This window comes from Micropterus salmoides, unplaced genomic scaffold, assembly GCF_014851395.1.
Source record: "Micropterus salmoides isolate LMB-PRFRI ecotype aquatic unplaced genomic scaffold, ASM1485139v1 Ms_hic_scaffold_12, whole genome shotgun sequence".
Lineage (NCBI taxonomy): Eukaryota > Metazoa > Chordata > Actinopteri > Centrarchiformes > Centrarchidae > Micropterus > Micropterus salmoides.
The window spans coordinates 21,681,674-21,705,673 of record NW_024040263.1 but is presented as its reverse complement, the minus strand read 5'-3'; the positions used below and the strand labels follow the sequence as shown (position 1 = coordinate 21,705,673).

The 24,000-nt window shown below is 40.6% G+C and overlaps 2 protein-coding genes across 2 annotated transcripts; both read right to left on the bottom strand.

The window, feature by feature from the left end:
- Positions 1 to 203: 203 nt before the first annotated feature.
- Positions 204 to 9,552, bottom strand: LOC119899408 (leucine-rich repeat protein SHOC-2-like). Its single transcript, XM_038713953.1, has 5 exons — positions 9,475 to 9,552; positions 4,189 to 5,246; positions 1,464 to 1,601; positions 1,175 to 1,305; positions 204 to 437 (listed from the first exon to the last, which is right to left on the bottom strand). Exons 2-5 carry the CDS (start codon positions 4,889 to 4,891, stop codon positions 219 to 221), a joined length of 1,191 nt encoding a protein of 396 aa, XP_038569881.1. The 5' UTR covers positions 4,892 to 5,246; positions 9,475 to 9,552; the 3' UTR covers positions 204 to 218.
- A 3,652-nt stretch (positions 9,553 to 13,204) lies between these two features.
- LOC119899407 (programmed cell death protein 4-like) lies at positions 13,205 to 23,969 on the bottom strand (the record flags this gene model as incomplete). Its single annotated transcript, XM_038713952.1, is given in 10 exon segments — positions 13,205 to 13,943; positions 14,044 to 14,183; positions 14,316 to 14,426; positions 14,785 to 14,892; positions 15,434 to 15,548; positions 17,187 to 17,284; positions 18,471 to 18,692; positions 18,833 to 18,946; positions 19,277 to 19,371; positions 23,819 to 23,969. Coding segments are annotated over 10 exon segments (1,215 nt in total), but the record flags the coding sequence as incomplete, so codon positions are not given.
- Between the last annotated feature and the right edge of the window lie 31 nt (positions 23,970 to 24,000).

Here is a 24,000-nt window from a genome sequence, read left to right as displayed (position 1 = left end):
TCAGCTTCAGGTTCCTAGTATTGTGCATTCGGCATCACAGTCACGGTTTGTTAGGACACTTGAATAGAACATTGTCATTGCTTCTGTTTTTAGTAACACCTGTGCTTTTCCTATTGTGACAAGTCAAAATGTCTGTTAAACAGGCCTATTAATGAACGAGACTAAATTAAGATGGTAGATATGATCATTTCCACATTGGTTAGAATTTTTCTTACAGTTTATCTCACACAGAAAACATGCATACATACCTTCATGTTAAGCTTGCTTAAAACTTTGGCCCTGGAGAAGATACCAAAGGGGATCTTGTTGATGCGGTTGTGCTCCATGTTGAGGGAGTAGATGGTGGAGAACTGGGATGGTCCACCCACAGGATACGACTGGAAGCAGTTCCTCGCCAGTGTTAGACTGGTCAGGTTGACCAAACTCGACAGTAGGCCCTGGTCAACCACAGTATTAATGAATGAATGACATGTATTCATTTTAGAGCATAGCTACTAGTGTTGTAGTCAAAACCGCCCAAACCGAGACCAAGTTAAGACGAAGACCGAGGAGGGCGAGACAGAGTCAGACCAAGACCAGTTCCCCATATTACATGACACAATAAAATGTGGAACGAGATCATAGGTACTTCTCAAACTGATCTGAAAGATCCAGTTTCCCTAAAACACCCACATACAAACACTGAAATCAACGTAAGCGTTTTTTTTGCAACACTCCTCTTCCATGCTTACCATCACGGGTAGGGGGGGACAGTCATTAACAGTAACAACACATTTTTAATTAGGGTTATTGGTTGCATTTAAAGCAATACGTTTTACATCCAATCAAAGTCAGGATGTTGAAATAAAACGTCTCAACGTCTGAGACAGAGACAAGACTGAGTACAAATGTGGTCGAGTCCGAGACGAGACCTTCAAAAGTGGTCTTAAGACTGGTCTCGAGTACTACAACACTAATAGATACAGAGGGCTTGAAGCTAAATTATGAATTTACTGTTACCGTAACTGAAATTATCCAGTCAATTTTATACGGTCTTATTGCTTCAAGTCACCAAAGCATATTCCTTGAATGTGTAAAAATACTTGGCAATAAAGCTGATTCTGATTAAGGTCCATTATTTGTTATTATTTAGCAATTATATTTCAAAAGGCTGCCTGTATGTGGTTTGACTTACCTCTGGCAACACTGAAATGTTGTTGTTTTCAAGGTTTAGCTCCTCCAGTTCTCGACATCTGGCTAGTGACCTGGGGATGGCTGACAATCGGTTGTATCTCAGACCTAAGCGATTTATGCTAGCCAGATTGCCTAAAACAACAAAAGAAAAACACATCTAAATTAAACTTGTTTTTGCACCTTTACAAAATGTATGAAATCGCCAACTGGTAAAATAAAACAAAAAGCATATATTGAATATTAACAAAGACATAATAAACTTTGCTTTTGAGTCCTAATGCTTAAATTACCTATAGTCTCTGGGAGGTCCAGGAGCTCATTGTGCTGCAAGTCAAGGTTGGTTATCTGTGTGCAATTCCCAATCTCCTTCGGTAGGTGTTCCAGCTGGTTATGGGCAACATCCAGAGTTATGAGGTTGCATAGCTCCCCTGCAGAAAGATGCACACACAATTCTGATATTTAGCTAATTCAAGATGAAAGTGCATTAAGTAACCCAAACACTGAAGACACCCACTCATTTATCTCATTCCCTCCTTAAAGAATCAGAAGGGCATTGGTGCAAAGCCCAGGACAATTTACCAAGTTTTATAGCCAGATCTCTATTTTACAGTAAAATTAAGACAGTGCACAAGATACATTATGCGCACTAGGGCTGCAGCTAACGATGATTTTAGTATTCGAAGCTTCTATAGATTATTTTAACGATTCATCGATGCTTCGTATAAGAAGTACTTTTGCTTGGCGGCGGCGGTGTGGCGTTCACACTATGTGACTGATCGTTGACAGGGGGTCACACACACACTACAGGAGCTGACAGCAGCTGTGTCACCCAACGCTGGTCTCCAAACGTTTGTCAAGTTATGAGCAATCCTGTACACAAACAGCTGTTTGTTATTATAAACATGACAGTTATAAAGACAAAGACTATGGGTGAAAGGATGGATTACCTGCTACATGCAGGTAGCAGGGATTGTCTGAGTTACAGAAAGAACTGGAGGTGAGTAAAAAGGTGCAGCTTCCCAACACCCAGTTAACTCATGACTGTGAGGTTACAACCCACGGCCCAAAAAGGAGAAAAACGAACACACGTGTGCACATTTTCATCCGAGTACTGCGGCTTACTTTGGCTAGCCTTCAACTCAACAATCAATCATGATTTCAGTTAAATGCTAAAGTTACCAGAGGTGGGACCAAGTCATCGTCTAGTCAAGTCTATAGTCACCGAGTCAAGTCTATAGTCTTAGCACTCAAGTCCCAGTCGAGTACCAGACCGATCATGAGTCTCAAGTCAAGGACCAACAAGTCCAAGTCAAGTCCAAGTCTTAATCATTGAGTTTTCGAGTCCTAAACAAGTCTTAATGCGCTCTTCACCAAATTTAAAAATAATTTCAAAAGTTTTTTCCAAGTTAAAAATAAAACAATGTATTGAATGAAGCATTAGCCTGTACAGAAAGAAGGCAGAGGTGCAGTTTCACACAACAAATGTTCTATAATTTCATGAATTAAATAAATGTTCATGTAGGGCTGCTAATTATTTTGGTCAATATTGAAATCATAATTATTTAACAGGATTACCTTTGCCTTAGGAAACAATAACTATTGAAATGTCATACTTTCTTTTAAAAACTAGGGTACAATATATGCATTACTCAAAAATCCCAAATAGCCCATAAAATAAAAACAATAATCCAACATTATTAACTTTAAGCAGCATCTAGTGTGCAAGAGGACGACAGCAGCACAGTTTCCCCCAAGTTGACAGCTTTGGGTGACGGATGGGTCGTGTGTGTGTGTGTGTGTGTGTGTACACGGACGAGAGCAGAGCAGGTGACGGGAGATGCAGTGACAGAAACCAGCAGTGAGAAAACTATAAATCGCTATGACGTTAGAAGACGCAGACACAGTGGATATTTTACAAGAACCGATCAGGTAAAGCAACACTGAACACACCTCTTAGGGAGGGACGAGGGCCTCAGCTGTAAAGGAAAGGGGTGCACTGGATTTCTAAAACAAAACACCCGGCCCCGGCCCCATTATCGTTTTATCTTAATTAACTTTTTTTATAATTGGTGGAAGCAGCTTCATGCAACAGCTGCAGCAGTCTCTCTAAAACTGTTTCGACCTGACCTTTCTTAGTGGAGGAATTCAGAAAATTGCGTGGTGCTCCGTCAGGGCCCCAGCTGTTGTGCATGGATTAGCCTATGCGTAAAATTCCTCCAGCCAGAGGGAACAATCACGAACCGTTCACAGCGGGCTGGTAGTAGGCCTACTACACAACCCAGTGTAGGTACTGGAGAGGGAATGGGTCGCTGGGGCGTACAGGGCCAGGAACATGAGATCGCAGAATGGCCGGGTGCATTTCGGACGGTCGGTGAATGTTCCCTCTTGCTGGAGGAAGCCACACGCTCCAGTCTAATTGAGCACAGCGCTATGTTGATGCGCTGCGCAGTTTTTTATATCATAATTTATATTCGGCTGCTTTTTGTTCAGGTGCCGTCGTGCTGTTGCCAAGGCGACATGATTTTCGTTTTACGGTGGACGTATGGTAACATTACAGGTTTGTTGTTTTCTTTAGCTTGAAATAATCCCATACTTTGGACACTTTCTGCTTTGTCCCTCGCCATGTTCTCTCTCTTCCTCCACTTTGCAAACAGATCCATTATAATCACGTCATGTTCATAGCGTAAGCGCAATGTGCGACAATAATAAATGTCTGTGCGAAACACTGGGCTGTATAGTTATATGGATTATACTAAGTATTTATTAATTGATTTTTTTTTAAATCAATGGGGTGAAAATTTAAATCGATGAATCGTTTCAGCCCTAATACGCACACAAGATGACCTGCTCTCTGAAAGGAAATTTAACCTTAGCTAAATGCTATAACCCCAATAGAAACTACTACTACTTTCTACAAATTTATGATTTACTGTGGCCACTAGGCAAAAAGGTTGGCTTCTTGCCCTGTCTAAATTTGAGGAAAGGGTCCTGTCTTTATACAAAGGATTTGCTCACCTATCTCTGCAGGCAGCTGTTTAATCTTGTTCTCACGAATGCTGAGCATAGTGAGCTTGGATAGGTTTCGGATTTCCTTCTCCACTGTTGTGATACGGTTGAACCGCAGGTACAGCGTGGTCAGAGACGTCAGCCGGTAGACAACAGCAGGTATCTCTCTCAGCTTGTTGTGCCGGAGGTCAAGCATTCGAAGCTTCTTAAGGGAGTCCAGGGAGTCAGGCAAACTAGTCAGGGAGTTCTCGCTCAGGGCCAAAGTGACCAGGCCTGATAGGCAACCTACCTCCGCCGGCAGACTCTGCAGCTTGTTGCTGTATAAGTAGAGTTCAGCCAGCTGCGTCAACTCCTTAATCGAGGTGGGCAGCATGTGAATGGACCGTTTAGATAAGTCCAGTCTCATTGAGTTTTCCTCTCGGCACTTGTTGAGCTCTTTGATCACCTCGGCATTGCTGGACTTCTTGCGTGTACCTGGTGCCGGGTTTGGCCGCTTTATTGTATTGTCAACAGAGAAGGCAACACCTGGTGTTGAGCTGCTGGTGTCCTTCTTTCCTTCTTTGGCATCTTTCCCTTTGGTCTTCGTTTCTTTGCCACCATCTTTGACTAAGCTGGCTAGAGCCTTGGCCTCCTTTTCCCTTTCTTTCCCCGCTGGACCACATTTGGGGTCCTTTTCTTTCGAATCTTTTTCTTTGCCTAAAGTACTACTCATGTTGACGTAAACGTGTCTCCTCCTCCGGAGTTGCTCATGGGAGTCTCTTGTCGGGTTACTTATTCGGGAAAAAAGGGACACAGACAACCAAGGAGGCTTTTAAAGAAAACATCCCTGTGCAGGACACATTTATGATTGTCCTTGAAATAAAGGACTTGTGATCCAAAGGTTTTTTTGGATACTTTTGATAATTTGTTAAAATGCCATGGGAGAAAAAATCCTTTGAAGTAGCTGGATTGTGGCACCCACGGGCCACATGCTCAAGTGTCTGAACTGCATACAATCCCAGGACCTTTGGATATAAGTTCTTTCAGGCTGCAAAGGTCATCAAGGTTTTTAATCCATTGAAGTGTTGCTGTTGGAGAAAAGAAGAATTAGTTTTGTTCACATTTACAATTTCATTTGATACTTTCCAAACATTGTAATCATTCTGAATTTTAACAGTTGAGTGGCCTTACTGAAAAAGTTTCTGGTCTTTGTATTTGTCACTTGTTTCTATAGTATTAGACACAAATTACAGAAAGAAATAAAATGATCTGATGAGCCGAAAAGAACACAAGGAACGAAACTAATTTTCATCTGGATGTCCTGTCCTCATGCATCCAAAATATGTTGTGTTTCCTACACTGCTCACCACAATTTACAGTAAACATAAGACTTCTAGTGGCAAACACAGATCAGAATATTCTTCCACTTCCACTGAAAGTGATGAGGAATTTGATAGTAAAGGAATAAGCCATCCATACTGATTCCCTTAAATAAACAAGAAAAATAAAATGAAATGTATGAAAATACTGAATCCTATATAAACTAGATGTTTTGATTTTGGTCTCCAATGCCATCATACTCGGACAAATCTGACCAACTAAGCAAATGGAAGTAATTTGTGATTTCTTTAAATTCGCGAACTTCAGATTGATGACATTTTTTGTGACAATGATGTCATTTAATGTGTTTGTAGTAAACAGTTAACCGCACAAATATTTTTACAGTGTGCCAGCCTCCTCCTTGTTTTGGGCACTTGATGGTGATTAGTTAATATTTGATTTATTTTTTGCTAGATCGAATGCATATCGTCTTGGACACATTCACCTGTGTCTTTGTTATTTAGGTGGCATCTATAATGCATAGATTTGACACTGCCAGAAATATTATATGAATAATGTGACCTAGTGACAATGAGCATGACCATCTACCATCATCATAACAAGGGACTTAACAAGCTCGTCCACAGGATCAGAATCGGAATCTAAACATTGTTTGATGAACAGTACTGGCTACGTTAAGCCAAGTAATTTCCGATCCGGTGTTTGCTCAGGCGGGCAGCATTCAAAACTTCACATAGCACACATTTTTTACGATTAGTGAGTGAAATCAACTCCAATCAGCAGTTTGAAATTCTTCAGACTGACAACCTGCCGCAGCAAGCAATTTCACATTTTGCAGGTGAACCACACCCTTTAAAGAACTGCTGTCAGTTGAAAACTTTTTCATGCCGAAAAGAAAAACGGCCTACTAGAGGGCTTGTCCAACTCCACACTGACAATCCTCTATCCATAGATATTATGCATAATACTAAAAACTACCTTATACATGAGACACTTCAACAGGTTTGGTGGGTTGTCAGTACCATTTGAAATGTGGTATTATTGAGTGTGTTGTGTCATACCACGGAAATCTGCTGAAAGTACTAAGCAATACCTCACACAAACTTACTCCTACTAAACAAACATCGCCCCATGGGTATTGACATTACTGTAAGCCTACAGCCCCACCTAAACATGCATTCAGCTATTTAGACATCCCCTATGAAGTCTGTAATGCAACAATCACTTGAATATTTACGTCTCAAAGACATCCAGACATTACAGACAACCCTTTGGATTTTTACATAACAAACTGAGCCAGAATGTCTCTGGCGGCCTGTCTCTGTTTAGTCTCTGTAACTGCTGTACCTCTGTGGCTGTGTAAAGCTTTCCTGCACTACAAGCTAAGCCGTGGCAAAAAGAGAGACTGGTTTGGCTCAGGATCAGAGCTAAGTGAAAAGGTTAGGACTGCTGAGAGTAATCTTTAGAAGCGGCCTTCAAAGCACGAAGCCCCCACAACAACAGGTCATATGACCTTTTGGGTAAAAGAAATGTTGGGTCAATAGCAGCACCACTTGCATGACAGAATGCTTGACAGTGTGTTCTGTAAATAAATAAATAAATAAATAAAAAGAAAGGTATCCACTGCTCTTTCAGCCTGTCATAAACAAAGGGGTGAACATCTAATACTGGTGGGCATACCTGTGTGCAAAATAATGATTAACATATAATGAGAACAGCCAGGCCAGACCAATTGCTGGGGCCATCTAAACTAAACTGTGCAAGCAACTTCCTTTTATGGTTGTAACTTGTACTCACTATGTCCCTGCCCTGGTACATCATTCTGTTTATAACAAACTGCATGTAAACGTTATCAGTGTAAAAACTGAATGGGACAAGAATAAAAGTTTAACATCCAACTGATCATATCAATACTGTCATTCATGTAATGAATGTCATGAAACAAAAATATTGACCAAACCAAAGCAGACATACTCTTAGTTGCATCTTTCAAATGTATGCAGAGGTTTCTGCAAAACAGCACAGCATTCAGATGACTAAAACTCTGACTTCAAAAGATGGAAAAGAAGATGAGAAAATAGTGAAAAACAGCTACAACCCTTAGCAGTATACAAAACGACAGAATCACTTGGTGGCCATACAATTAAATGTGTTGTGATCAGAAAACTGCAATATTAATGGATGCTCTGTATCTGTTGTTACAGCCTTTACACTGGCCTATACAGGTGGTGGCTAGTTTGCCAAAATCACTGGATGTAAATTCAGCAGGAAAGTGATCCATCTGTGAAAAAACTTGCAAGCACTTTGTGACTTCCATGAAGTTAGGACTACTCATTAAGTAGATGAAGTGAGGTTCAACTACAGCTTCGTTGAAAAGCTAATGCATTTCCATCAACACTAACCCAATACCACCATAAACACACTTGGACTTCATGGCACTTGCAACCCTCATATAGACTAATGAAGTTTCCATTAAGGATATCTTGGGCCCATCTGATAATGCCAGTGCATTTAGGCCTTAGCAAAACTGTCAACAGTTCTTGTTTATGCACTTTGATCAAATAAAGAAATGCATCAATGTCAGCTAATCAGAGCATACAATAAATCACGCGTGTAAAGCAAACTGAAGTGCTACGATATGGCAAAACGCACTACGGAGTCAGGAAATATCTAAAAACCCTTCTCCTGTGTTGACAGTAACGTTATGCTACCACCCAAGTCCAATAAATAGCCTGACAGTTTGAGTAGTTAACGTTATATGTAATGGGGAGGTGGGAGCAAAACAGGGGTGAGGTGGCAGCTATCAGCTATTCCATAGGACACGGCTAGCTAGATGGCTAACGTTACGTGTTCCAATGACAAATCCTTTAAAACAGATTACCGACAAAACGGTACCAGGTCGGGAAGTCAAGTCGCCGTTCGGGATTAACGTTGATGAATTTACATAATATTAACACCTAGGGATATCATACCAGGGTGTGTGCCTCTGTGTGATCGTTGGTGTGACAGTCATCCCTTGGCGCGGACAGTAAAAATGCGTTACATTTGGACTGTTAACCTAACATCAACAAGCTAACTAATTGTCGTTAGCCAACTCACGGAGGCTGAAAATCCCTAATGTTAGCTAAAGCCAGCCTTACAACACAGCTACAATACACATCTCTAGCGACAGATCTTCAAAAAGGAGAAAAAAATACACTGGAAAAGCCTACAAAACGTCTGACAACAAGGCAGGAAATAAAAGCAGCTAAGCTAAACGTCTATAGCAAACGTCAGTTATGCCAGGCTGCTGCTAACTTGCTATCATCAGCTAGCGAGCAAGTTAGCCCACCAGCTAGCACTGTTTTAGCGAGCGATCCTCTTGAGTGAAAGGAGGAATAGTAACATCACAGATTAAATAATAAAATGAGGGTCTGCTGGTGCGTGTATTAGACGGCGCGAATGGTGTCGACGTTTCTCCTGACATATACTCACATTCAGCTGCTAGCTTTATGTGAAGCAGAGGTAACGTTAACTGTGTGTGTGTGTGTGTGTGTGTGTGTGTAGGCCCGAGCAGAGCGGCTGTCGGACCGACCCATTCCTCCGTGAGTCCGACCGAGGGGAAACCTCTGCAGCAGCCAGCTGAGCGCAGTCGTGCAGCAGACACCCAGAGAGAACAGCCGGGGGGAGGGCAGCGGATATCCCAGCAGAGCGGCCACTGAAGGCACACAAGGTGCGGACTAACTGTAACACAGCATCCAAGCGCCGTCCCCGTATTGAATATTAGTCGAGAGGAAAAAAGGAAAACACTGAAAAACAGCGGCCATTCCGAAGCTGAACAAAAGAGTGCGTTCGTACTCACCACCGCAAAATGACATGTTAACGCTATACACGCCACAACAAGAGACTGACGAGTGTTTTATATGTGGAGTGATGCGTAACTGTGTTGTGTGGGGTGAAACGTCCACTGTTAATGTGATAATATAACTGTTTTACCTTCAGAGGTGTGACTCCGCCATCCTCGCTGCTTCCTCCTCTATTCCTACACTGCTGCTCTGCTCCCCTCCCTCCGTTGCCACCAAACTGCGTCATACGCACGCCTAACCACTGTTATCACGAGACTTTGAAACACAATCAAATATTCCTGGATAAACATTGGCTTTATTTACATGTATAGCTTGTTTTGTTTCAGTTAAATATAATAATAATAATAATAATAATAATAATATTAATAATAATAATAATACATTACAAATAAAAGTGAGGCATATAAGAATTGTCTTCTCTGCTTAATTTGTGTTTGCTGTGATTTCCCCCATGAAACTTCAATTACCTTGTTTAAACGTCTTACATCTACCCTAACCTCGTTGAAAAATCCAGAAAATGTAAGTATGCAAATGCTAACCTTGGACACAAGATGTCTCCCACTTCACTGAAAAGTCGAGTTTCTGTATGTGAGCTGGGCAGATCAAGTTTCCTCATCACACTTCGGTAAATTTAATATTTCACCACAATTGGCTTTCAAACTTGCTGTGATTTCACAAAATCATGCTTGTACCTTTACACCTTAATGTCAGATTTTAAGATGAAAATAGTGAAACCTTCCTTGAACCTTCCAGCCTTGTAATGTCTCTGTAGGTCATTCTGCACAGTGAAGCTCAAAAAAGTAAGGAAGGCATCTTTTTGAGTGGAGCGGGATTTAAGTAAAAGTGCAATCGCCTTGGGAGCAAAATATACTTCAAGTATCAAACGTAAAAGTACAAATTGTGCAGAATGGTCCCTTTTAGAGGTTAATATTATTATATATCATATAGGTGGATTATTTTTATTAATGCTTTAACATATAAGGAGCATTTTCATTCCACAGCCAGTGGATCTGAAGGAAATGTTAACTAGTTATTATGGTGTTGGGGATTGCATCTAAAACAATTAATCATATGTATTGTTTACATATGTTATTCTTTAATGTAACTATTAATTTAGCTGTCAAATAAATGTACAGGAGTCAACAGTACAAAAATATCCTCTTAAATGAAATGGAGTATTAGTTTAAAGTAGCATAAAGTGATGAAAGTGTAAGGACAGTACTTGAGTAACTGTACTTACTTTCTACCACTGAATGATGTACAGTACAATAACACATTTTTGTTGTATCATATTCAGGTCAAAACCATATTACTACAACAATTATGCAAAACTCTTAATTAAAACTTAACAACCTTCCACTTATAACACCTGCAACATTTTCTTTTTAACCTTTATTTATTAAGGGGAGTTTTATTAAGAGGAAGCCTATCTTTTGCAGGAAGACCCTGATCACATTCACAGTTGGAAGCTCCCCAGTACAACCACAGTCTGATCTGCTGGCCACTGAGCACCTCAGTGGTGGAAAATGAGGGAGGGCAAGCGCTGCATGTTGATGTCAGTAAATCACTATGGCTGAGAAATAACGCGAAGAAGAAGAAGGTCACATGATTCTGCCGGAAGTGTTGTCTTGACAACCACTGTAATCTCGTACTGGCGCTAAAGGTGGGATTAACTATTTTGTAAACAGTGGTTTTAATTTAACATGTTCACACAACGGAAATATACTGCATTGTATTATCAACACCAGTAACCAGTATTTCACAGGTAGTTCGCAAAAAGAAAGCTGCCATTACTTTAGCTGGGTCTGTGTCGTTTAGTTACGCGCTAAAGCTAGCGAGCTAACTAGCTATTTTAAGATAACGTTACGGGTTCCGATTTCTCCTCCCAATCTTAATATTAGCCCAACAACCCAGTCAGTTATTTTGCTTTAATGTTAATGGAAATATATTCGGACATTAACTAAATAACATTAACGCTAAATCAATCCCATAGAAACGTGAAAATTCAACATATTGCACCAGCTACCTACATTTTGCAAAAAACGTTAATGTTATAACGTTACCACTGTTGCTAATTATTTTTGTTTGTATGATTATTTTATATATTATTTGTTTGTTTGATGTCATCTGTGTATGAGTTCAACTGTATTAATGTTACTGTAACTGAGATATACCGATCTGTAACTACCTTATGTTGCCCGGCTACAAAACTAATATAAAATTTCCCTTCTGTGTTACTGAACCTACAACATTATCACAGTATGCTAAAGGTCAAACTAAACTTGTGCCACAACCCTGGCCTGAATGCAACCTCTCTCACCTGATTACTGTCTTATTACAGTCATGAGTCAGGTCATTCATTCATTATCAAGTGACAAATATCTAGCAACATTAGCAGCTATCAATCAAAAATAAATAAATCTTAGTTTCTCTTTTTTGAACAGAGCTGCTTAGATTCACAGAACTACCCGTGTTACGTTGGTTTCACGAATCTGTCAGATAAAATATGTTAAATGTAATAAACTAATATGTTTGCCTTTCAGCAAGCACTCAGAAGACACAATGCCAGAAGTGAAGTCAATATTCAGAGAAGTTCTGCCTAAACAAGGTTTGTACCACAGCAGCTATTTGGACAGCAGTAGTTACAAACAAAAGACTGTTTGTGGAGCTCAATACAACATGTGAACTGTTGTAGAAATTTGCAAAAGCTTGCAAAATGAGTCAAAGGGTGCTCTGTGCTGTGTGCTCCCTCTTTACAGTCTATTTTACAGGTCAACACTATTGACATTGTTGCTGTACAAACAGTTATAACTGTCATTTGGGTCTGTACTATAGCTGGGCAAACTGCTTAGGAGCAGAGCACCACATGTGTAAAATGTCCAGATTATTCATGCATGAGAGGGGGGAAAAAAACAAGATATCATCAGTGCAACACAAATGAAACATTGGCTAGCAATTCAATAAGTCACCTCAGAGCCTACAGATATAAGGAGCCTGTCAAATTAACATTGCCCCTCCCCCTTTAAAATCCTGGAGGTTGCAGGCTACTAGACTGACAGAATTCAGAAATATTGGCAATGCACTCACAGTTGCAGTATTTTATTTAAAAGTTAGAATATTTCTCACTGCTCATGTGCTAGAGGCTTTTGTGTATTTTCATTAGCTGATGAAATGTGTGACTATATGTTGGAGTTGAGAGATTTTTCCCCTCTTCATCCACAGGGCAACTTTCCATGGAAGATGTCCCTACCATGGTTCTGTGCAAGCCAAAGCTGCTCCCACTCAAATCAGTCACCCTAGAGAAACTGGAGAAGATGCAGATGGAGGCTCAGGAGGCCGTCAAACAGCAGGAACTGGCAATGAAGGAGCAGTTGCAATAGGCGTCCAATGAGGAGTCAGCAGCAGGAATAGTCAAAACTGGCAGAAAATCCTTTCAGATGGATGGCACAAACTGTGTTTTCAAGCTCTGGTAGAATAAGTAATTGTGTGAACAGTTAAGTGCAATGTCAAGAAGTTAAAGATGTTTAGCTTCATAGAGCAGATAAGGAAGCTGGAGGAGAGAGTCACCTGATGCAAAAGTCTTGCTGTTATCTAGTCATTGATGAATTACCTACTACATGTTATTTGTAAGGATTACACCTATTGCCTGCTCTTCCAGTGTGGTTGGCTACTAAGATCTGTGTACTTCTTCAGACGTACTTGTAATATTGCATCTGTAATTTTTCATTAATACGCAAGAAAATGGCAGTTAACAGCTTCCTTTATGAGTGAATTTAGGGCTGAGAAATTCATGTCAGGTCAAAGAGTTTAACATGTAGGTAGTATTGTGTGTTAAAACACACATACGCACACAAACAGTCTTGGATTATTTAAGTGATTTAATGAACAAACAAGGTGCAATACATGGTACATCTCACACACCAGTATTCCCCAGATATAAAAATAAACACTCTAAACACCAGTTTTGAAGTTACACGACTGGTATTTGTTTTTGCACTGTACTCAAGTCTTGATACCTTCAATAATGACATCTTTGTGTAATTTAAAGGGTAAAAAAACAAACAAACAAACAAACAAAAAAGATCAAACACAGCATAGAAACAGCAGCTAGTTAGGGAGGCAATATTGCATTTAACCAACATGCTCCCCTTTATTTTATTTTTTATACCCCTTTATAAAGCTGACACAAACCAGTCATCTCTGTACAAACACTGCTTTCTAGAAAACACAAAAAGGACTGGCAGTAAAATCAAGGAAAATACTGTACAACATGGAATGGCAGAAACAGAGGTGTGGCACTTTAAGGATTACCTTATGCAAATATTTATATTGAAGAAAATTATCAACTTCAGTTTCAATCATAAGTGCAGTCAAATGTGTTTGCTTTTTTAACCCCACCTCATTTCAGAAATGTACATTCTTTTGACTTGTTTTTTTTTTGGGGGGGGGGGGGGGGGGTACCCAACTATTTTGAAAAATATGCAAGTAAAAAAGTAGCTTTATCCTCTTCAGGAAATCTGGCACATAAAAAGGGCTCCTCAGTAGCTTTCAAGTTTGACAACACCACCATCTCCCTCGCTGACAAATCTCTTCCGGCCCCTGACAAAAGACAGAACAAATTAACAAACCGTAATAACACATTTCCCTTCAGACATGAGTGTAAGGTGTGTGTGTAAGAAAACCAGTAGCGTGCCCTTACCGACAGGGACAAAGATCTCTTAACTTTACATCGATGATTCCCATAGTGAAGCTCTTATCAACAAACTGCTCCAGGATGAAGTATGCACGCGGGACATCAATGTTGATTTCAGCAATGTCCAAATAAACTCTTTCATAGCCCTATAAAGGGGGGGGAAAAAGACACACTGTATATAAAAACAGCATATTTTATAAGGCTTGCAAGCAAATAAGCTGGTGCCCTATTGAAACTATGTGTGCAGTGCATAACTGAAACACCAGGTGGCCCCATACCCTTCTCATTTGGTCCACAGTGCTGACTGAGGACACAGAGAGCGACTTCAGTAGCTGCAGAACCATTTTGAATGTTTTCTGTCCTTTGGACTCCAACACCATCACTATCGCCTGAGGGAAACATCAGACACTTTCAGCCTTCTATTAATACTCAAAACCTTTGCTACAGTCTACTAGAAGCACTTATTGCAGTACATAAGATCCAGTTATTTTAGTTACAACTAAGAGGTCTTTACACTCCTCAATAGGAGGTACAAATAAAAATATACAGACTTTAAATCAAGACAAAATGTTTGTAATTAGATGATTATCATCTGCTGGCACAATACCGTTCAGTAAAGATCAATTAATATTTCTTTCTCAGTTTGAGGAGTTTTTTCCACCGTTCGGCTTCTGATAGACCTGCTTTTGTGATGATTTAAAGGAAAGCCTGGGCTGTTCTGCTTCAAGTGGAAGAAAAAAGGTTTACCTCATAGACAAACTCGTGGTGGAAATGGGGAACCTCCAGATCCTTCAGGCATCTCTCAGCCTCCTTGCAGTCTCCAGACAGGATGTACTCTTTCAGCAGCAGGTTCATCTGACAGGACAGAGAATAGTAAATGACAATTTTTTATATGCGGCATTTTTTTTTCCAGCTACAAGGAGTTACAGAGATACAGAAATCAAGGATCATTTATTTGTCTACTACACTGCTGCACAATGAAATTGGAAAACAGAATAAAACTAAAACAATATACAGTCATTTAAATACACAAGTATAATTGTGCAAAACCAGCATCACAGAAAGCTTCAATTCATTTATCTATGATGGAGTGCGGAGGATGAGTTGGAGTAGACAAGTCTCACTTAGCAGTAATTGTTTTCACTTAGTTTCTCCACTCATTAAATTAGGTTATTCCATTGTCATCCGTCTGTATATCAACACAGTAAAAACATGTTTATATAGTAACATTCAGGTTTTCCTGGTCTGACAGAAAATTGTAACAATTGAAGAAAATGCTTCTACTGAATTTTGGTCAGAAAAGGTAAAATGAACCACAACAAAGACTAACAGACTATTGCTCACAAAGAATAGGTGTACTGCCGGTGTCTTCTGAAGTCTGCTTTGTGTAATTTACCTCTTTGATGAGCTGCTTGACAGGTCTCTGGCCCCCGCCTGTCCCCCATTGGTTTTCAATGCGTAGGCCACCCATACTCATCTTCAGCAGCACCGTCGCCCGGTCTAGTGCTGCCCTGGAAAATCAAAAAATAGCCAAGGTTTGTGGGACAAAGTAGTCATATTGCAACACTAACTTTCATCCCTACATTCATTACGGGCTCTTCTCCCCAAGACAGAGAACCCTTTTACCAAGGGTCGCTTGAATAACCTTTGTTAATCATCTTTAATACATTTCTACTCTTGTTTACATGCATGAACACAAACTTCAGAAAGTTCAGATTCTCCTCTCCCTCTCTCACCTTCCTGACCACTCCGTTTGCCAAATTAATGATAGGACTTCTGTATAGGGCTGCAACTAATGATTATTTTGTAGTCAACTAATCTGTTAATTATTTATTCGATCAGTCGCTAGTCTCAACATGTTTGTGACCCCCTAACCCTAATTAAACCATTTAACTAATTAATATCTTTCAAGTGAATTACTGATCTCAAACACACAGACTAACTTGCTAACGTTACCATTAAGTGAATAAGGTTTACTATTCAGAATGAACACCAGTATCAACCCTGGGGGGAAACCAGAGAAGAAGACAAGACAGTATAGGCTACTCCTATAAGTCACTGATTTACTATTGTCCTTAACGTGTTTGCTAACCCAACTAAAAGAGCATTGTCTTAGCCAGCATCATCCCTGAGACCTCAAAACCAAGAAGGCAAAGAACTATGGAGAGGCTGCTCCAAGATAACAGCCAGGCTTTATCACCCAAAACAATAAGCTCATAATCTGATTTATTGCCAAGTAGGTTTTAGCTTAAAACTCTTAACTTAAACAAAGATTTTTGCTTTGGAACTATAGAATATAAAAGCAAATTAAAAGTAAGTACTATAATCACAACTGTGCACTAATAATCTAATGTCTATTTACAATAATAACGCAACAGTCCCCTTTCATACTACTTCTGTAGTTTGTTTTTATAAAGTGCCTACAAGTGGAGAATGTTCTGTACATCACGAGCCAGATGTGTCTTGTACTTTAAACCATTTCTCAGATTGTAAAGACAGAATAACAGCGGTACGAACATTGAAACTATCTTGCAGATGTGGCCTTTTCTCTGGCTCTGCTGCTCTGTTGTTGCAGCTGCTGCAGTGGTCTATGTAACTGGGACTCTGTAGGCGTGACTGGCACGGCTAACCTCGCAGGCACTTGTGGAGCTTCGCAACCCCAAAAACGTTGGAGCACAGTTTCGATTCGCCATCAAGTTTCGTAAAACTGCCAATATTCAAGTTCTACACAGTTGATTTCTTGGCTCAAAACTTAAACCTAAAATCAATAAACCGTTCTGCTTTTAGCCTCTTTCTCAATTGCTTTCCGCTTCGAGTGCATGTTTTTTCTTCGTAGTCTTACAGTCAAGCAGTCATGGCAGACAGTGGAAGCGATACTGCCCCTAGCATTCCATGTAGGACATGGCAGTTAGAAAATAACAACCAGAAATGATTTTAATAAGAAGATCGCTATCTCTGTAATGACGCGTCGACAGCTTTTTATAATTACATCGACTAATTGCTGCAGCCCTACTTCTGTATGATTTTATGGCTGAACACTCGTTTCATATTTAGCGGTCACTATAATCTCACTTGCAAAACTTAAAGCCCTGACATAATCTCTGAAGATTTACATAACAGCATAAAACAGGAAACTAAAAATCACATACCTTGCGTATTCACAGTCAACTCTGCCTTTGTAGCCCTCGATGTAGCTCCTGGACAATATTTGGTCACTAACAGCACGTGCAATGAATTGGCCCACCAACTGGAAAATAAACACAAGTGTAAACAAAAATTAAAATACATACATGATAACTTGATTCTTAGACCTGTTTTTCTGTGTATGCATTATAAAGCAGTCCTCCCTTGTTTAATGTAAGGAAGTCAAAAAGGTGACAGATGTAGTTTGTAACCAGCCGTAAAAGGCCTCGTGTTTACAAATGACTGACATTCAAAACATTGCTTTTTTCCCCTGCAAGGACATTTCAAGAATGCAGTGAAGAATGATGATTTGATTGTTTAGAAAGGACGCTGTCATTTGTATGGCTCACTATTTTAATTTTTTTTAAATCTGGGAATTCATTTGGATTTTTTATATTAAAAAACAAAACAAAAAAAAACATATTTAGGCCCCACAAAAACACTGACATGTGACTGACAGCAGCCTCAGAGACACTTGTACATGTGTGTTTGTTTACAGTAGTGTGCGCACATGATTTAAGGAAACGAAAGAGCTGCTGACTTTGCTCTTCTGGCCTCCACAAAGCCTGCGCTCATCAATGATCATTGTTCCTGTTTCAGAGGCAGCTCTGTCTCATCTGACCCGTGGCTCTGACTAGACTGGCAGCCACATGAGGAGAAAGAGAGAGAGAGTGTGAGTGTGAGTGTGAGTGTGAGTGTGTGTGTGTGTGAGAAACTGAGAAAAGAGAGGGTGAAAGGAGGGGGTTTGGGGGCAGGACAACCAATAACCCTTTGAGCGTCCTTAGCTGAGTTTGCATTTTGCGAGTGCAGACAGACAAAGGCCAGAGATCTCATGTCTGTGCAGGGTGAAAAGGAAAGAGCTCAAATACACACACTAGCTCTCTCTCTCACTCACACTCACACTCACATCCCCTGTGCTCAACCACAGACTATGTAAAACATACCACCTCAAACAGAAGCATACACGAGGCTGATGAGTCTCAACATTAAAATACCCTAAAATATAAATAAGAAGAAAGAAATATGACATGGATTTAATGTAGCTCAAGGGGCCTTGCTGTTTGAATTAAATATGGAAATTTGTCTACCAGAGCAACTGACCTCTAACAATCATACTTTGGATTTTTAAGTGAATACTCATCCTGATTTCACTACAATTTTAAGGTAATTTTAAGATTTACATACAGCACTATGACATCCAATGACTACTTGAGCTACAGGTGTACACACACGTATCTCAGAAGACTCACCTGCGGGGCCCCTGGTGTATCCAGGGCCAGATCAGGTAGCTCTCGGAGAAGTTTGTCGAAGGAGTTTTCCATGTCGCCACGGGACAGAACAGGCCCACACAGGTCAGCCAGCAGCCTGGAGGTGAGCTCCCGGTGGCTGGATTTGGCCTCCAGGGCCAGCGACACAGCCAGCGAGGGCACCTCGCTCCGCATGGGTCCCAGGTTCAGTCCCGCGAGCAGCTCCTGCACGTGGAGAGAGACGTTAACTTGGTACAAGCTTTATGGTTGGGTTCAAGTCTTGTTATCTTTATAGCACTTTGCAAAGGATAGAATTCTAGGTAGATTTCAGCTTCTGTTGCGGAGTGCGTTTCCTGCACACTTACCGCTACTTCATTAGTGTCTCCATGTTCAAAGTACTCTTGCACTATGGGAGTTACCGTCTTCTCAAAATTCCCCTCATCCAGAGGGGGAACCACAGTCTCATACACACAGTTTTCCTGTCAAAACACATTTACAGTAAATGACTCACTTCTACAGTTTTTGGTATTAGTATATATATTTGGCATTTTGTTTTTTATCCAGCGTACAAAATAACAATGAGAATAAAAATTTACAATATGGTGCAATCTAGTACAGCAATGTCACAAACTACACCACCACAAATGACCATATAAATACAAAATCTCAAGAAAAAAAATACACATTATAAGCTTAACATAAGAACAGTTTAATGCAGGGCTGTGAGTTGGATTGCACTAAAGTGATCATGCTATTCTAAACACTTCATGTATAATGAACATCTACAATACCAACACCACAGTCAGTACCTGAGCTTCGTCATAGTTGGGGTCTTTCTCATCTACCTCCTCCTGTTCATAAACTTCACCGGACCGGCCCCACACACCTTTCCCTCCAGCCCCACCTGCAGACAAAAAAACAACATCGCTCATGTTAAAGAAATATACTAAAAAAGCAAGGCCAGTGTTGTTTATTATTTACGATTATTTTTGTCACCCCCTAACCCAAATTAAACCATTTAACTACGCAATATCTTTCAAGTGAATTACTGATCTCCAACACACAGCCTAACTAGCTAAACGTTACCATTAAGTGAATAAGGTTTACTATTCAGAATGAACACCAGTATCAACCCTGGGGGGAAAACAGGGAAGACGACAAGACAGTATAGGCTACTCCTATAAGTCACTGATTTACTATTGCCCTTAACGTGTTTGCTAACCCAACTAAAAGAGCATTCTCTTTGTCAGCATCATCCCTGAGACCTCAAAACCAAGAATGCAAAGAACTATGGAGAGGCTGCTCCAAGATAACAGCCAGGCTTTATCACCCAAAACAATAAGCTCATAATCTGATTTATTGCGGGGTTTAACTTTAAACCAGGGTGCGAACTGCGGGGGAGCTTAGCTCCTCTTAATAAGACATCGGCTCCCCTAAAAGTATGATCTGTGATATTTTGGGGGGTCTCTAAAATATTGACAGCATGCTTTATTGCCATTCATTTCTATATTTCTCTATCATCATGGATCCATGCGTAAAATCAGGAGCATCAGACTTCATCCAGCCAGAGGGAATGATCACCGACCGTCAGCAGCAGCTGTCCCTGGCCCTGCACACTCCACCGCCCCACTCCCTCTCCGGTACGGGTTGTGTCGCTAGTAAGAACGACGCGCTGTGAACGGTTCGTGATCGTTCCCTCTGGCTGGATGAATATTACGCGTGATCCATGCACTGCTGTAGCTGGGGTTTCCCCACAGCGTCACGCAACTTTCTAAATTCTTCCCTTTCACGGAGAAAAGAAAGGTCAGGTCGAAAACACAGCCGCAGCTGTTGTGTGAAGCGTAATTGTAGCAGCTACCTATAATTATAATTAGTAGTAGTAGTAGTAGTAGTAGTATAAGACAAACATGCCTGATACTTTCACAGTCAGCCCCAGGCCTACATGCTTACAGCTATTAATGATTCAGCAGTAAGATTACCCCCCGGAACAAAAAAGAAAAGAGCTCCCCGAAAGCTATGGTATTGTTCACACACTGCTTAAAACTTTTAACTTTTAACAAAGATTTTTGGTTTGGAACTATAGAAAATAAAAGCACATTAAAAGCAAGTACTATAACCACAACTGTGCACTAACTATGTAATGTCTATTTAGAAAAATAAAGCAACAGCCCCCTTTCATGCTACTTCTATAGTTTATTTTTACAAAGTGCTTATAAGTTTTATAAGTGGAGAATGTTCTGTAGGCTACATCACGAGCCAGATGTTTTTTGATTTACTTTAAACCATTTCTCAGATTTTAAAGACAGAATAACAGCGGTACGAACATTGAAACTATCTTACAGTTGTGGCCTTTTCTCTGTCTCTGCTGCTCTGTTGGTGCTGCTGCAGTGGTCTATGTAACTGGGACCAGAGGGCTCTGTCGGCATGACTGGCTGGCCGGCTGCTAACCTTACGGGCGCTTGTGGAGCTTCTCAACCCGAAAACGTTTAAGAACATTTCTGATTCGCCATTAACTTTCGCAAAACTGCCAATATTCAGGTTCTACACAGTTGATTTCTCCCCTCAAAACCGCCCAAAAGTATATTTATGTGGGGTGGTGATGGCGCAATGGATAAGACACATAGAGAGACTCGGGTTCAATTCCCACTTTGACCCATCCACCACTGTGTCCCTGAGCAAGACACTTGCTTCAGAGGCATGCGACCTCTGACATGTATAGCAATTGTAAGTCGCTTTGGATAAAAGCGTCAGCTAAATGAGTAAATGTAGTGATGAAATAATAAACTGTTCAGCTGTTAGCCCCCTTCTCTGTTGCTTTCCACTTCACACGTGAAAGCTTCTTCGTGAGTAGTCTTACAGTCAAGCAGTCATAGCACAGTGGAAGTGATACTGCCCCTAGCATTCCATGTAGTGAATTACAATTAGAAATGAACACCCAGAAATGTTCCTAATAAGAAGATTGCAATCTCTCCCTTAAGCGGCGTCTTTGTAACGACACGTCGCCAAATATTTAAAATCAATGTCGTCGATTACGTTGACTAATCGTTGCAGCCCAAATATTCATCCTTTGTTCTTTAGTCCAGGCAGTGAGATAGTGATCGGGTCGAGTCAACTGGTGACGTCACCACAGCGGCACTTCAGGTGAGAGGTCACACTGTGCTTCTTACCTTGTGCTTGCTAGTTGGTGGGTCGAGATATTACTACAGTAACACGTTGTACTAAAAGTTGTGTATCAAACACAGAAATAAGTTTAAGTAATTTTATGGGCAGTTAAATGCCATTACAGAGCGTTTACTGTTGCGAGAGCTCAGAGTGGTAGTTACTAGATACAACTGCAGTGCTGTGAGTGTGTACATCGCTCTGTATTAAAGCAACCAAAGAACGCTTTCTCTTTAGTTATATGGCATACATCATATCGGATACGTTTAGTTTCTGTAGTGAGGCTACTCTGCATACAGATCCTTTCAGATGAATTAATTGCAGACTGCATGCTAGGCTGAAAAGAGGAGCATTAACTACCGGTGTGGTGTTTATATTTGCTCCCATTTGAAGTTGTATATTAGACCATATATTCCTGTCCACTACAATCATGCTGAACCATCCTCCAATTTCATCTGAGAAATCCAGATTGTTTTTAAAATACATGGTAATTTCATTAAAGTCTCACTGATTCGTTTTTTAAGTGTAGGTAAATAGCAGTCAAGCAAAGTGAAAGGCATTATGACAGAAGGTAACCTAGTAGGCCTTTAACTTTACATTCAGTCTGCAGGCTGGTGCTCGGTGTTTTACTTACAACCACACAATAGATGAAATGGTGATGCTCCATTTCCTGTATCTCTGCACCAAAAACCCACAGCCATTCTCTCCCTGACTTCCTTATCTCACACAGCACATCTCTCGGCTGTAGTCGGTAACATGGGCTAGACTTCAGAATGGTCTTGTCCAGTGGTCCAAATATGTAATGCTATAGTTATAGTGTAATAAATATTACTAATGTTAAATGGATCATTACATGTGTATGTAATCTGCACCAATTCCCAGCCCTGCTGTATAAACCCTCTGCTTGGGGAGGTGACTTTGCATGTGTTACACAAACAAACATCTGCTAGGTCTGAGGTCAGCACTAACAGACTGCAGAGAGTTTAAGAAGCCCAACACAAAGCAGCTTGTGTGACATGCTTTGAAACCTCTGTTAGCCCCACCCAGTATGTGGCATATGACATGCCACTATATTTAGCATAGCCCACATTGTTTGTGACAGTTCAGCGTTGAAACACTGTATACACTGGTTTGCTCTCGCATACAATTCTGCACATCCACAGCATTTTCTTTCAAAACTGCAATGCATGAACTTTTAATGCAGGTTAGCTCAAATAACGGGCTCCACTGGTGTGGCAGTTGTTGTGTAACCAGAAAAACAGACAGACTGTGTGCCAAGAGAAACTACACTTGTTCCAGTTCCACCGCCCATGTGAAGAGTAACTACAGACTGCTGTGACTTATAAGTAGGCATCTCATGCTTACATCACTGAATGAGGACCTGCAGTGAGAGGCAGCTGGGCTATCAGAAGATGTTGCCACTTGACACACTAAATTCTTTTCTACTTATGTTTGTGATGTCAGCGATACTTGTAAAATACAGATAGGTGCAAGAAGGCTGGCTTCTTTGGGTTTATATATAAAAACTGGAAAAGGACAGTAAGCCATTATGCAACCTGTTAAGCTGAATGCCTAATGCATAATCAGTAGGGTCACACACAATAAGAAAATTTAGCTATCACTGTGTCCTGACACCCAAGATCATCTCATTTCAGCAACACAAAACAGACAACAGGTCAAACATATGCTCCATAAACCTTATGAAAGTAACTTTACACTGAACTTCCCTTAAAATTACAGATGACTGTCTCAGTTCAAAAGGTGACATACTCACATCACAGACCATGCAATTGATACAATAACACTAGTACACTATACGCAAATGTTGCCAGGATTATTAATGAGCTTATAATGGTAATTTCCAGAAAAGCTTTGCTGAGTAGATGGCAAGAAATGAAAAGGGTGCTTTAAAACCTAGCCATTTATGTACGTGCCAATTGGTTTACGACTCCTGAATGGACCCCCGCCCCAGGAGACGATGCAGTTATTAAGGTCTTCCCTTGTAGCACTGGGCACTGAAATACCAGTGGTTCTTTAAGTTGCCTGCGTTAATGACCAGCAAATAGTTATCCTTTGAAAATCTGAGAAATTGATCTCATGATAACAATTTCACAGTCACATTTATAAAAAAAATAATAAATTAAAAAAAATGGACTGACTTATTACTTTATTAAAATGTCAAGTCTTCTCACCTTTCTTTGGCAGACCTCTGCCCTTGCCCAATCGGGACTTTCTGTCCAGCAGCTTGCTCTTGGGGCTGGTGGGTGCCGCAGAGGTCCCCTTAACCACATCCCCATTATCGCTGAGAGAGTCCCCCTCCCAGAGTCCCTGGAGGAGTTTTTTCTCAGCCTCCGCTTGGCCTTCGCCTTGAGGC

Bases quoted from the DNA above. Each gene is read 5' to 3' on its own strand.
- LOC119899408 (XM_038713953.1), bottom strand. From the start codon at position 4,891: ATGAGTAGTACTTTAGGCAAAGAAAAAGATTCGAAAGAAAAGGACCCC. The intron at 1,602-4,188 runs GTGAGCAAATCC...ATCTTTCTGCAG, and splicing joins ACAGCTGCCTGCAGAGATAG to GGGAGCTATGCAACCTCATA. The intron at 1,306-1,463 runs GTAATTTAAGCA...TTGTTGTTTTAG, and splicing joins GGACCTCCCAGAGACTATAG to GCAATCTGGCTAGCATAAAT.